Source organism: Leopardus geoffroyi, chromosome D2 (genome assembly GCF_018350155.1).
Source record: "Leopardus geoffroyi isolate Oge1 chromosome D2, O.geoffroyi_Oge1_pat1.0, whole genome shotgun sequence".
NCBI lineage: Eukaryota > Metazoa > Chordata > Mammalia > Carnivora > Felidae > Leopardus > Leopardus geoffroyi.
In genome coordinates, this window is record NC_059334.1 from 75,970,892 (window position 1) to 75,986,325 (window position 15,434).

Sequence of the window (15,434 nt, forward strand, 5' to 3'; positions counted from 1 at the left end):
AAGTCAAAAGCTACTCTCAAGTCACACATACCCCATTTGTATACAGTTAGAAAGCTCCATTAAGAGCAAGATAAGTGACAGTAAAGACAAGACACAAGATTAAGATAACAGACTTGATGCAGCTCTTTAGAACTGAAAGTTCAGCTAACCCTTGAACAAGGGTTTGAACTGTGTGGATCCACTTACATGTGGATTTTTTCAATAATTTTAACCTTCTCTTTTCTCTACTTTACCTTAAGAATACAGTATATAACACATATAACGTACAAAATGTGTTAATCAACTGTTTATGTTACCAGCAAGGTTTCTGGTCAACAGTAGGCTATAGTTAAGTTTTTGGATAGGCAAATCACAGGCAGATCAATGGTGCATGAGTGGGGTCAAAGGGGTGTTTCAGTCTGCGCCTCTACTCCCCCACCCCAAGCTGTTCAAGTGTCAACTGTATATGCACTATGACAGCTGGATACCTTTTAAGATGATCCAGAGTCATCAAGATGACTTATTTCTATGTTCAGTAATACTGTTTAAGAAAATAAAAATATGCATTTTTCAAGGAATCACAGAAGTCCAGAGCTTAAAAAGACCTTAGAAACCCTTACATGGGGAACCTGGGTGGCTCAGCTGGTTGAATGACCGACTCTTTGATTTGGGTTCAGGTCATGATCTCACGGGTTTATGAGTTCGAGCCCCACATCAGGCTCTGCGCTGGTGGAGCAGAGCCTGCTTGAGATTCTCATTTTCTCTCTCCTTCTCTGCCCCTCTCCTGCTCACACTCTCTCTCTCAAAATAAATAAGCATTAAAAAAAAAAAAAAAAAAAAAAGCCACGGCATGATTAAGTATATATGCAGTAGGTGAAGTCAAAAAGCACAAGTCACATTTATCAGAAAGCAATCAAAAAGTTACATTTGTTTTTCTAGTCACCTGGGAAATTCCAAAATGACTTTGTCTTTCAGACATCCATGAAGTGGATTTCATATAGAATTACCCTAACTAGTAAAACAAATTTCTTATAGTCACTTAGTTACTATTTGAATGAATGCCAACCATCTCTCAATGAGGATAAAAACTATAAAATAAACACGATGAAGAAAAACAGGTTAACTTTGTCAATCTTTTGCAAAGTCTTTTCCTAAAAGTCAACTTTTCAAATCAGTTCTCATTTTACCTTGTTGGGCAATATCATGGTAGAGACGCTCTACTCTAGAATTATTTCGAAGAAGGTCCAAACACTGTCTATATGATTCCCAAAGGAATTTAACCCATGGAGTTAAAAGTAGTCTGTCAGTACGATCCTGAGTGTCTTCACCACTTACAGCACTTAGGAGAACACTAAAAAAAAAATTTTAAGTTAAAAACAATTTTAGACACGATTTCCTACTTTGCCCTAAGATTAAAAAGAACAAAACCAACAATGATACCAGTGTAAGAAAGTGTGAATCCTTCTTACAACTTTGGGCACACTGTAAAGATGCCATGTTAAGTGTTCAAGTATTTGCATCCCCAACCCATATTACAACCATTTAAATTAGTATCTGACTGGGGCGCCTGGGTGGCACAGTCGGTTAAGCGTCCGACTTCAGCCAGGTCACGATCTCACGGTCCGTGAGTTCGAGCCCCGCGTCAGGCTCTGGGCTGATGGCTCAGAGCCTGGAGCCTGTTTCCGATTCTGTGTCTCCCTCTCTCTCTGCCCCTCCCCCGTTCATGCTCTGTCTCTCTCTGTCCCAAAAATAAACGTTGAAAAAAAAAAAATTAAAAATAAATAAATAAATTAGTATCTGACTATCTGAAGGTTGTTAATTTGCCACCTTTATGAATTCTGAATAGTATGGCTTTCTTTTAAGACACTTAAAATTCCAAAGGTAAGCATTGTTTCTAATAAACATCTATACTTCAAATGAGGACGAGGGAGACACATGTAAAGAAAAACATTGACAAAAATGTATTAGCAAAAAAAAAAAAAAAAAAAAAAAAAAAAAAAGAATTAGCAATTTAACCTACATACCTCTCAGGAGTTTGAATATTATCCAGATCTTCTATGTCTAGGACCATTTGCTGAGATTCTTCTTTAGCAGCTTCAGTTTTTTCCTCTGCCAATTTCAAATATGCCCTAACAACATCCTCTAGAGATTTGATGTTCACCTAACCAGAGAGAGAGAGAGAGAAAACCTTAAAACACTTCTCAACAAACCACAGAATGCTTTAAGAGCAAATTTTATGACATAACAGCATATTACCTTTAAAAGGTAAACTTCTCTGAAAATCATTAAAGCACTATTAAAAATATAAAACCCAGCTCTTTTCATACCTGTTGACAAATGTTCTTATACTGGTATAATCCCTCTTTAGCCAAATGGCTCTTGCGAAGATCCACACAAAGTTCCAAGTATTTCAACATAATTGGCTCGTGTATCTTTTGCCATGTTCTGTGTTTCTTACTTTTCATAACATCATAAAGAACATCCAAAGCAGGCTGCTTTTTTCCAACCTCAAGAAATTCTGGAAAAGTAATTCAGAAAAATTAAAATTGGTATGTATTCTATACTAAAGTGTAAATCTTGCTTAAGTTGGCTATTTTAATTTCTAAACTCACTACCATCTCTTTTTAGAGCACACTTATTTTTGACATCTAAAGCCATGCCAAAATTACCCAACTTAATACAATGAAAACTGGTATTATCTCAAAATATGGTCTATGGATAAAACGATTTCACTCAATTACATTGTACCAAACCCTTGTAAATGACTGCCATGTTCCAAAAATTGAAGTTATGAGAGAGAAAAATCTCCTCCCAGCAAACAAAGAAAAGTGAAATGTGACTTTAGTCACAATGATCTGGTGGATACAATTTCTGCTCTAGGCAAAAGGATCATTAGACGCAATAAGACAGTCAATTAGATTTTGTTCCTTTAAGATCAATTGACTATTTATGTGGGTCTACTTCTGGGCTCTCTATTCTTATCACTCTCTATTGCAATGTATCTAGTCTTTTTCTAATACCGCCCTGACTTGATTACCATGGACTTATAGTAAAGTCTTCAAACCAAGTAGTATGAGTGCTCCAACTTTGTTCTTCTGTATTGTTTGGCTCACTAAGTCTTTTGCCTTTCCATATAAACTCACAATTAGTTTGTAAATATCTACAAAATAGCTCACTGGAATTTTCATTCAGATTTAATGAATCTATATATCAAAATTTGGAAGAATTGACAATAGTCTTCCAATCTATGAAATATCTCTCCCATTTATTTATCCCAACCTAAACATGAGAAAAATCTTAAGACAAACCCCAATTGAGGGACATTCTACAACATACCTGACCAGTACTCATCAAAACTTGTCAAGGTTACCAACAAGGAAGTTTAAGAAACTGTCATAACCAAGGGGGGGAGGAGGAGAGTGTCTGAGGAAACAGGACGACTAAATATAATGTGGTATCTTGGATGAGATCCTGGAATTTAGAGAAGGACATGAGGGAGAGCTACAGAAATCTGAGCAAAGTATGGACTTTCATTAATAATGTTATCAGTATAGGATCATTAGTTGTGATAAATGTCCCAAAATGACAGAAGAAATTAATAGGTTATGGTGTATATGGGAATTCTCTGTACTATCTTTGCAATAATTCTGTAAATCTCTAACTTTTAAAATTAAGTTTATTTTTAAAAATAAAAAAAAAATTTTAGAATGCATACCAGAGAAAATTACACATTTCTGAATTTACTACCACCTAAACCTGAAGGCACTCTGCAAGTGGCAATATTTCAAAATCCAGTTCCAATCTAAGGTTTTATGTACACTGCTCATTTTGAAATTCACTCAAAAGCAAAGAGTCCTCTATCACATTACTTCTGACAAAGGTTAAAATTTATCTTTTTTCTCATCTTTTACTTTATTTACTTTTGCACAAAACTTAGTAAACTGAGGGAAGGGGAAGGCTATTTAACCTAAGTCATTTGGTTATGTTCAACTTAAAATTCAGTAATTAACAAATTTCACAAAGAAAAAATCTTTCCACTGAACATTTGAAACATACTTTGGGGAACCAAAACACTAATTAACACTATTAAAAAAGATCTTAAAACACTACATCCCTATTGTTAAAAATCACTATTTTCCTAAGAAAAAAATCTTTGACAAAGAATTATTTTTAAGAGTTAACCAAACAGCATACAGCATTATCATGTAACTCTGTGCTAGGCAAACAACTGGCAGAAACACTGCTTATTTGGGAGTTTTACCAGATTTACAGATTTAGTAAGTAATTTTTCTCCCAACTATCACATCTTTCAGGAATGCTGCTTCTGAACGTTCCTTCCTCCAGGAAAACTACAAACAATATTCCAACTCTCTGGTATATTAAAAAGTTTGCAACAAATCACAAAATATACTGAAATTCTTATCTTTAAAGGATAGACTGTGTCTTCCCACATCATATTAAGCCCTATTCTTCATACGTTCGTGAAAACAAACCCCTCTTCAGTAATTCACGACAATGTCAACATTAATGGTACTGTTATGAGAAAAAGTCCATTTTCATTTGAGTCAATGCTATTACCAAAAAAAACAAAGAACCAAAAAAAAAAAAAAAAAACAACCCACCTTGTAAGAGGAAACAAAGATGTAACACAACTAGATACTTTGTTAGAATACTAAGCCTTTCCTGGGTGTTTTTTTGTTTTTTAAGCCTTCTTGTTCTGAGGGGAGGACTTTCCAGTCTTTAAACTGGAGCATACATACAAGGTTATCCTCTAAAATCCAACAGTACCTTAGGTGTTTTTAACAATTATTTAACAGAAAAGTCTCTATCACCCAAAAATTTGGAAGTAAATGTTTTTAGTTAAATTTAGCATTCATATTCAAGAGCACAGCATCAGCACCAGAACAACCTATTATATCCAATTCCCAATCTTACACTGAGGATTTAAATCTTATACTGTTTAGTATATAAACACTGTCAAAATGCTTATAACACAGAACAGGCACAAAGAGAATTAAAGTTGAGAACTGTGCCCGGGATGGTGATGAGAAAATAAACTATGTAAAAATAATTTACCTACCCTATGTCTTATTTTTAAATAGGGGAGTGTGGAGTGTGGTGTCTTAATGTCACTATAAAAAATAAAAAATGTTGTTTAGGGATAGAAAAGTGATTTTTTTCACTTCCTAAACAGCCAATCAGAATTTATTATTACAAATTCCACTTTCAAACTCTGAAACAATAGGTTCAAACAAAGCAAATGCACTAAAAAATAATTTTTTTTTTTAATTTTTTTTCCCAACGTTTATTTATTTTTGGGACAGAGAGAGACAGAGCATGAACGGGGGAGGGGCAGAGAGAGAGGGAGACACAGAATCGGAAACAGGCTCCAGGCTCTGAGCCATCAGCCCAGAGCCTGACGCGGGGCTCAAACTCACGGACCGCGAGATCGTGACCTGGCTGAAGTCGGACGCTTAACCGACTGCGCCACCCAGGCGCCCCTAAAAAATAATTTTTATAGGACACCCTACCATCATCATGGGAAAAAAGCAAACACGGATACCAAGCAAGGACATTTTTAAAGGGAAAAAACCTGAATGGGAACAAATATGATAGTCCATGAGGGTGAGTTCCTGTCTTTATCTGAAGTCACATACAGGGAGAATTTAGTTCCTATGAATTCTCTAGTAAGGGGAAAAAAAAACTTTTTGAGGCTAGAAAGGCATACCACACATTAAAAGCTCTACTGCAATGTTAAAAAAAAAAAAAAAAAAGTTCATTTCCAAACTGACATTCTTGAAATAAAAAATAAAATCTAGCATTATGAACTGTTACTAGGAGGGTGGACATGCTGAGCTTACCTTTCAGACACAGTGACAAATTGTATCTATTTATAAAAGAAAAAGCTTAGATCGGCCCTTCAACATTACTAGTTTATTTGAGCAACAGACCAAGTAGATAAGCTATAATGTTACTCGATTTGGGGGTTTAATAACTTTATTTATAAGTCACTGGTAGAACTAAATTAAAAGGTTGTTACAAGGTCAGGAGCAATTAATTCTGCACTACTGACAACATAATCTGCAAAAGGGTCTTTTTCCAAATGATTCTGGGGTATAAATTACTTGTCTGTAACTGCTTAGGCCAAGTTCTCATCTTCCTGAATGATTACTATAATAGTTTCCAAAGGAATTGTTCTGAATTACAGACTCAGAGTGACTTGAAGAACTATTCTACTTAAACATATTCACATTTTATTACGATAATGCAGTGGATTAGGTCTAAATGTGTTTAAGGCTACAAATGTCATAGATAAAACATTTACATAAAATGAGATTATCTCCATGGAATGAAATGCGCTTTTACAATCCTATTTAAAGTTTTGTAAGCGGTGCCATGTGCCATCCACATTCAGCTCACTTTGACACTTTCAGACAGGATCTTTCATTCACAAGATCAAAGGTACAGAACTAACTACTTGAAAGCTAAGGCCTCTCTCTACTGTAACACCCATCCTACAATTTAAAAGGGCTGCAGCAAGGAGTCAATACAGACTTTTAAAAAACCTACACAAATAAAAGCCCCCCCACAGTGCCCCTTTCTCATCTTGGCTACTTTAATTTCAGATGCTTTCCCTAACTTGCCCTTCATGAATCAAAGCTATTTCAACTTAGAAAACGTGAAAAAGAGGTTTAAGATTCGTTACACAGGAGATAACCCTTTTAATTTAAAGAATTACTGAAATAGTAAACTCATATGAGGATTCAAAAGGGAGGAGTGATGAAAGCAACAAGGCCGGAGCACATCAAATGTGTGATACTTAGGCTATCCAGATTACAGTGCTTCAGCCTATCAGAAGGAAAAATGCCTGTTGGTAAAGCAAACAACTGTAGAACAAATCTACAATAGCAATTACAGTAGCAATTGAATCCAAGTCATTTTGTATACCATAATATAGATTTCTAAGTTTCTAAACGTAAGAAAAAAATTCTAACTTTGCTACAGTTCATTTTCTGGTGATAAATCTCCATTTCCACCGAGTTTCTTTCGTATAAATTAACGTCCTTAATTCTTGCCTGGCCTAACCATTAGATCACTGGTTAAAACGAGCAGTCATCAGATCTAAGTTGTACTTTTAACTGATTTTTAGAACAATTACTCTACTCTATTCCAAAGAATGTGACATTATCCTATTTCACACTCTTACCACCCTCCCAAATTGTTGCTTTTAAAATAACCATGTGAGGAAGGCACCCTTACCCCTGACAGATGATCACTAACAATTTTGTGTCGACTGAAATTGACATTTCCACAAGAGGAATTTCCAAACAAGCTAACAAAATAAGCTCCACCAACAGAAGACTGTAAGAGACACAGTATATCCACCTACAAAATGAGTAAGACTCAAAACTTGTCTGGGGTACAGGAAGGGTTGAAATAAGAACTATCAACTACCTACTCACTTAGAAATTATTAGGCTTAAAAAACTCTAAACAAAAAAGTTTTTAAAGACCAGAGCCATGCATAATACATTGCACCCCCATGATGCGAACGTAATAAATGCCTCTTGAATAGACCGAGACACGCACAACTTTTCGCGAAAGGGCCGGTGGCATAAGAACACATGGAAATAAAAATCGCAGGCAGCAGCGCTGTGGCGAAAAAAAGCAACTCATCTGGAAGTCTAGAGACCTTGGTTCTAGTCTCCTGGCTCCACAACTAACTCTCGGAGTGACCTTGGGTAAGCATTCTCTCTGTAGGCCTCAATTTCGTTATCTTTAAGAAAGAACTTGAAGTCTCTTACAGGTTTAACAATGTTCCAACTTCATGTGATTTGGGATAGGCTCTGGGACTGAGAATAATCAATGCCAGGAAAAAACAGACAACCGGTTAACTGGGTCAGAGTCCCCGAAGCAGAGCTATAGTGACTGGAGAGAAAAGGCTAAGTGGACCCTGACCCAGCAAAGCCCGGCGCTGGATTTGGGGGGCGGAGGTGTCTGCGAGAGGGCGGGAGGTGGGACTGGCCGGCTCCCGGCGCCGGCAGGAGGTGGAGTCGAGGTTCTCGCGTGCATTGTCCCCGGGAGGGAGCCATGTTTCTTCCTCCCCGGCACTCCCAGATGGCGGCTGGGGGCGCGGGGCCTAAGCAGCCGAGGGCCCGGCGGCCTGGGGAGCCGGGCGGAGGCGGACGGGGTGGGGAGGGGGGGGGGCGGTTAAGGAGGCCAGGCCCCGATAGACCTGTCTCCGGGGCCGCGGCCCCTGAGACGCAGCAGGAAGCGGCGGGGGGAAGGAAGGGCCCCCCCAGAGCGACGGTTCCCGGCTCCGCACCTCCCACCCCCCCAACGGCGGTCGGTAGGAGCGAGAAGGGAAACCATGCCCAACCACGGGCTGGAACGGCGGCAGACAGGTCTCATCGACCACCTCTGCAGCCGCAGACGGGAGGCGGAGCAGGGAGGAGGAGGCCCGGGCCCCTCGACCTCCGAGGCCTCGGGCCGACCCAGCCCGGCGCGCCCCGATCCCCTACTCACCGTTGGCGCGTTTGAGGGCATTTTCCGGCCTCTGGAAATAGGCCGGCATCTTGGCGGGCGGCTCAGCTCACCGGCGTCAGCGAACTCCTTGGTGGCCCGGGCCGCGAGAGGAGACGAAAGGGAACCAGCGCGAGGTTCCACGCGCCTCGCCAGCAGTCGCCCGCGCCCAGCCGGCCAGAGACGGAAAGGAAAGAGCCACGTGACCCCCGCACGGCGGCGCCGCCGCCGCCCAGGCCCCGGATGTACGGGGCGGTCCTCCGCGCGCAGGCGCGCTACCGTCGCGCGCACCGGCTGACGTGGCGGCGGGTGCAGTACATGCGCGCCGGTTCCTCCTCCGGCCTCCGCCGGGAAACGTTAGGGGGGAGGTTTTCAGACCGCTCACTTCTCACTCCTCGATCGCGAAACGGGGTCGGAAAGGTGAAATTGGGGTCAGGGTTTCTGCCTGGCGAGAAAGAAGGCGTCTGCATAGGGTCATTTTGAGCATGTTTTGTGCGCAGTCATGCAAAGTTACAGGCCGGTCCCTTCCGCCTGGGGAATGGCCTGTCTCCGCTGAGTGAAAATGCCGTATTTATCCGTTAATCAGAAACGCATCGATCAGGTATCACTAGCCCAGCACCGCTCACCTCTGGGAAGTAATAGTGGCCCGTCCCTTGACGGACTAGCAGTGGGAGGAGGGACGCAATAAGTAAATTAGCAAGTTTCTTTCATATCGGTAAAGTAAAAAAAGTTGGTGAGACCAAGATTGGGGAATAGGGACACGCAGAGAAGGTGAGTTTTGAGCTGAGACCTGAAAGGTGGGGACAGGCTGGAGAGAGTAACGTGGCAAGAGCGCAGAAGCTCTGCAACAGAACAGATTTTGCATAGTTTGAAAATACTTGAGTGGTAGCTTTACATTCAGCACACATCACAAACAAGAAAAATGAGTGTTAGTGGAAAAAAATCGATTTATCAGGCCCTTTGCTACAGCCTTTTATTACTGGCCAACAATTTTCTTGAATATTTTATTTTAAAAAATGTTTTAATGTTTGTTTATTTTTGAGAGAGAGAGTGTGAGCAGGAGAGGGGCAGAGAGAGAGGGAGACACAGAAATCTGAAGCAGGTTCCAGGCTCTGAGCTGTCAGCACAGAGCCCAACTCCAGGCTCCAACCCACAAGCCAGGAGATCATGACCTGAGCTGCAGTTGGAAGCTTAACCCACTGAGGGACCCGACCTAGGCGCCCCTGAGTATTTTATTTTTTTAAGTAATCTCCACACCCAGCGTGGGGCTTGAACTTACAACCCCGTGATCAAGAGTCGGGTGCTCTACTGACCCAGGTGCCTCTTGACCAACAATTTTAATGTTTAATCAGTAACTATTATACCTGAAACTTGAAAGCCATTTAAACTGAATCTAATTACTCAAGCCCTTGGTATGAAATTAAGATGAGTTCAGAAAAAAATCAGAAAGCAGCAGTGGGATACATTGTTACAAATTTTTTACACATTTTGTAAAAATGGATGGTACACGTGAATGAATGACAGAATACTACATCCGGGAACAATGAACCCCACAACACATACACACAAAAAGCCTTTTCCTCTCATTCGTTCTAGCGGAGCGAAGAGGTTTTTCTATGTAACTAAATGTATCACTGTAAAGAAAGAAAACTTAGGAAATGCAAACATAGGCCAAAAAAAAAAAAAAATCACAAATTCTAAAAGGGGTTACTTAAAAATTAGCTTCAGAGTTCTTTCTCCAAAATGCTTGGGCCACTCTAAATTAAACTTACCCTCCTCCCCCAAAATAAGAGCCAGACAGAGTTGAGCAACAAGTATTAAGAAGCTACAGGAACTGTTTTATGGGGCAGGATCAAGAGACTCGTTTGTGTATATGATAATTAAGTCAGAATTAAAGAGCTGAACATAAGAGCAAGCATAGCTTTTAAATGTCGTAGATAGAAAACTATTTAGTAGGCCACAGAGAGATGTGGCGGAATAAAAGGAAACCTGGCCTAAATATCAGAAAAAGCTTTTCAACATTATTACCTTTGCGTTATATATCAAAGAAGATGGTAAAATGATCTCATGGGTTATTGCTCATTATGTGGTAGACCTAAAACAAGACAAACTCTAGAAAATTTGGAGAAAAAATGAAATTCAATATTTCTGCATCTTCATTCTTTTCCCTTTCAAGTTAAAGTATATGAAACATTTGGTAATATAATAGCCAATAATCATTTAAGTGCATTAAATACAATTATTTAGGCTCTAGTACTGTATTTGTGAACAGTCGCAACTTCCAGAATAAATTTATTAAATGTAGCCAGTAGGTATTAAATACCAGCTAATAGCCATAATGTTGAATGTTGGGCATAAACGATGCAAGACACCTGTTTCCAAGGAGTTGATGATTCCCTGGTGAAGATAGAGGAGTACACAGTGAGGAACAAGGTAGGATCTATTCTGAACCAGGAGAAAAGCGTGATTACTTTCTGATTACTTTCTGTTGGTTTATGCTCACTTCATAGAAAACAAGCAATGTGAATATGCTAGAAGCCACCTTAGGAAGCGGTAAAAGGAAGTGATCAGGCTGATGAAGGTTTTTTCCCTAATCAAGCTACTTTTGTACTACATATGACTGGATAATTTCTCTAATACAATGTTTTGGGGATTTTGAGTTGAGTAAATAAGAGTCTCAAAAAAAAAAAAAAAGCAGTTGTTAGGAGCACAAAAGAGGTACTACATTATACATACTGCAACATAATATAGCTTTAAATCAGGTATGTTTTACAGTTTACAAAATGCTTTCACATTTGTCATTTTGTTTACAAGAATAATGAAGGTATTTATACTGATAAACTAATAATTTTTTCAGAGCGTTAGACTATGGTTCACAGTGACACACTCCTTCCACAAACCATTATCATGTACCTGCCACATGCCAGGTATGGGAAGTGAGCACCTGATAGCAGGTGCAAGGCAGTGAACAGGACAGACATGGGTCCTGCCTTCTTGGACTTTGCCAGAGGCTTCTTGAGGATGCAGACCCCACTCCAGGCTAGACCCCCATCGTCTTTCCGAGTCCATCTTTCACAACACTCCATGTCTTCAGTGCCTTAAATAGCCCTTTCTCCCACCTCCAACCCAATGAGTGCTGTCACTTCACTTGGAACATTCTCCACCACCACCCATTCCTTGTTCTAACAACAACCTATTTCTCCACATTGTCACTTCCTCCAGGACACTTCCCTGGCCCCCAGATTGGTTTAGATGCCAAAGCAGTGAGCACCAGTAACATCCTATCTGAGCCTGATCACACTTCAATACTTGCAGACTATAAGCTCAGAGAGTGAAAGGAAGCTTTTGTGTTGTTCATCACTACACCCCCAATGCCTGGCAGAGCATTGGGCAGATGAGATACTCTCAAAAAATGCTTGAGAGATGAATGAGTGAATCCCCATATACAGATTTATTTAAAACAGTTTCTACTATACCTGTGGGGAAGTAACAAGTCTGCAAGTTGATTGTGTGGTTTTCTTTCATTTATAGAGCATCTACCTATCTACGTGAGGCTCTCAATCTACTTAAGCCCCAGCATGCAAATACTAAAGAAGAAACAATAATGCTCTTCTCCCAAAGCTCCTAATTGCACTGGTCTTGAACCTCCAGCTGTACTGAAGTTCATTTGTGCCTTTCTGAGGTCAGTGTTTAAATACATCATGCTTTCCTACACCTATATATCCCTTCCCTTCTTCCTGTCCCACCCATTTTTACCTAAGTCCTACCAATACTTTAAGCTTCCACTCAAAGCTTTCCTCTGCAAAGTCTTTCCAGCCAGTGGGGGCTGACTTAACTGCCCCTTCACTTGTGCTCTTTCCTCAAGGCACCATTAACTTGGTCACCCAGGCCATCTCTGAACACTCTGCTTCCCCTGCAGCTCTGTCAAGTGGTAGCCGTATTCATCCCTCAAACCACTGGTGCCTAGAGGAGTACCAATGACTGACTAGCTCTTCCCCCAGCTACTTCTAGAACATTCTCTCTCTCCTCCCTTAACTTTGAATGTTGAACCTCATGCTATCAGATTAGATTACATGTGGTTCCTCTATGTTGCAGTCCTCAGTAGGCATCTACAGATCCCAGGTCACAACCCCTTATTCCTTAACTGTTAGTTCTAGCTCCCTGCCACTCTCTCCAACACTGTCATAATTATTAGCAGTTTCTATACACGTGTAGATATTCCTGCCAATATCCTGGCCACCTGGCCTTTACAATTGTGTCCTCTACCTTACCTCAGCTACTCACACCCATGGTGATACCCTAGAGTCTAGACTAAGAGTCAGCAAACTTTTTCTGTAAAGGGCTTGATAGTAAGTACCCTAGGCTTTGCAGGCCATGAGGCAATGTCTTCAATTCTTAGAGCAATTGTTCTTGCCAAAAGAATAATTGCCCTTGTATGTATGTATGTGTGTGTGTATATTACATTTAAAAATGTAAAAACTATGTTGGGTTGTATAGTAAAAACTATGCCTGGTTGGCTCAGTCAGTTAAGTGTCCGACTTGATTTTGGCTCAGGTCATGATCTTGCAGTTCATGGGATCGAGCCTCACATTGTGCTCTGTGCTGAGAGCGAGGAGCCTGCTTGGGATTCTCTTCTCCCCTCCACCTCTCCCCCAGCCCACACATGTGCACACTCTCTCTTTCAAAATAATTAAGAAAAAAATAAAAAGAAAATAATATATAAAAACTATCTTGATGACCACTGAGTAATATATAGAATTGATGAGTCACTATATTGTACACCTGAAACTAATGTAATACTATATGTTAACTATACTGGAATAAAAATAAAAATAAATTTTTTTAAGACTAAAAAAATAATTTAAGACTAAAAAAATCAAGACTAAAAAAAAAGTAAAGACTATTTTTAGCTCAAGGCTGTGTAAACCACAGGCAGTAGGCCAACTTTGGCCCATAGGCCATGTTTGCTGACCCCTAACTAAACCTTGTCATACCAACTCTCTCAGTTCCCAGATTGTGATTTCAAGTATCTCACTTTCTTGTTCATAGTGAACCACAACCCCAGCGGTCCTGCTGCCTGACTAGGACCTGCATTCCATTCACAAATCCTGTTTCCTTTTCACTGTTCCTCATCCCCCATGTCCTCTATTTCCTCCACACCCAAGTTGGATTCCATCATGTAGTTCTTTTCTTGCTCCGCTTTCCATTTATTTGACCCCAACCCTGGCCAATCCAAGTGTTTTCCTGCTCCTTGCCTGCAGCCCAGTATGACTGGGGAAAAATGCACAACCATGTTGACAAGCCCCACTTTACATTCCTGACCACAAGCCCCAACAAGTACCGTGCTGCTGTTGAGCCATCCTACTACACTTCTCTAGGCCACATCCCCAATCTCCCCAATGACTGTTTCGTACTTTTTCCTGTCTCCAATCCTCTGCTCTCAGCTGATGGCTTCATTTTCTGTAGCACTGTAAGAAGTGGAGCAGTGAGAAGAGAACCTGCCTCTGCACTCTGCCATCTACCCACCCATTTGCTTCTGTACTCAGAGACTCTGCTTCCCTACTCTTACCCGGCAGTCTGTGCTCCTCTCTAAAGCCAGCCTTTTGAGGCACCTGGGTGGCTCAGTTGATTGAGTGTTCGACTTCAGCTCAGGTCATGATCTCCTGGTTCGTGGGTTAGAGCCTGGAGTTGGGCTCTATGCTGACAGCTCTGAGCCTGGAACCTGCTTTGGATTCTGTGTCTCCCTCTCTCTCTGCCCCTTCCTTGCTCGTGTTCTGTGTCTCTCTCTCAAAAATAAACATTAAAAAAATTGTTTTAGTAATAAAATAGTAAAAATAAATAAATAAATAAATTTTAAAAATTAGGCCAGCCTTTTGTACTAGTGCACTGGATTCTGTCTCCTCTCACACGGAATGTTGTTCACTCCATCCTTCCTCAAATACTTCCTCACTTGGCTTCCAGGGTCACCCTCTCCTGATTTTCCTCCTACTTCTCTGACTCTTCCTCAGTCTCCTTGACTGGTATCTCTTCACCTCTCAGACCTCTAAGGTTGAAAAGTCCTCGGGCCGAGGCCCTGGACTTCTCCCTTCTCTAACTACATCCATCTTTTGGTTCTAACTCATGGCTTTAGACATCATCTCTGTGCTTAGAAGTTACAAAATTATATCACTAGTGCTCGCTCTCTCTCTCTCTCTCTCTCTTTCCTGAAAGCCAGTCTCACACCCAGATGCCTATTTGACACATCCATTAAGCGTTTGACATACAACATACACCCAACCTGCCCCGGACCAGACTCTTGGTCTCTCTGGCCTCCAACCTGCTCCTTCCATCATCTTCCCCATGGAAATAATGGCAACCCCCTTCTTCCAGTTGCTTAAACCAAAAATATTGGAGACATCCTTGACTCCACATTTTCTGCCACAGCCCCACATGCAATCAATCCATCAGCAAATTTCATTTCTACCACCTCCATAACTATCACTCTGGTCCAAGTCACCATCATTTCTCACCTAGAATATGTAATAACCTGCTCACTTGTCTTTCTGTTTCCTCTTGACCCCCTTCTCTTTACTCTCCACCATAGCAAGCAGGGAGCAAAAAGGAGGTGATCATGCCAGTCCCCTGATGAAGACGCTCTTGTGGCTACCCAGTGCATGTGGTCAAGGTGAAAGTCCATAGAGTGGCCTGCAAGACCCTACCCTTCCCCATTTCCATCCCTCCCAGGCCATGCCAGTGTCACCTTTTTCAGTGTTGTCTTCCCTCACCTCTTTTTTTCTTTAATGTTTATTTACTTTTGAGAGAGAGAGAGACAAAGTGTGAATGGGGGTGGGGAAGGGGCGGGAGAGAGAGGGAGACACAGAACTCGAAGTGGGCTCCAGGCTCTAAGCTGTCAGCACAGAGCCCAATGCAGGACTCCAACTCACAAACTGTGAG

General features: G+C 41.0%; 1 protein-coding gene and 1 long non-coding RNA gene across 2 annotated transcripts in view; one reads left to right on the forward strand and one right to left on the reverse strand.

Moving 5' to 3' along the window:
- Window positions 1-8,805, reverse strand: part of EIF3A (eukaryotic translation initiation factor 3 subunit A) — a 36,402-nt gene extending 27,597 nt beyond the window's left edge. Inside the window, exons 1-4 of the mRNA XM_045439105.1 lie at window positions 8,505-8,805; window positions 2,307-2,497; window positions 2,004-2,140; window positions 1,167-1,330 (exon numbers count right to left, since the gene is read on the reverse strand). Of these exons, the coding sequence (XP_045295061.1) occupies window positions 1,167-1,330; window positions 2,004-2,140; window positions 2,307-2,497; window positions 8,505-8,553 (541 nt within the window). The 5' untranslated portion in view covers window positions 8,554-8,805. The remainder of the gene's footprint in view (window positions 1-1,166; window positions 1,331-2,003; window positions 2,141-2,306; window positions 2,498-8,504) is intronic.
- Window positions 8,806-9,771: 966 nt separating this feature from the next.
- LOC123577146 lies at window positions 9,772-12,183 on the forward strand. Its single transcript, XR_006701728.1, has 2 exons — window positions 9,772-10,934; window positions 12,033-12,183. It is a non-coding gene; the product is annotated as an uncharacterized LOC123577146 (long non-coding RNA).
- The last annotated feature ends 3,251 nt before the right edge of the window (window positions 12,184-15,434 follow it).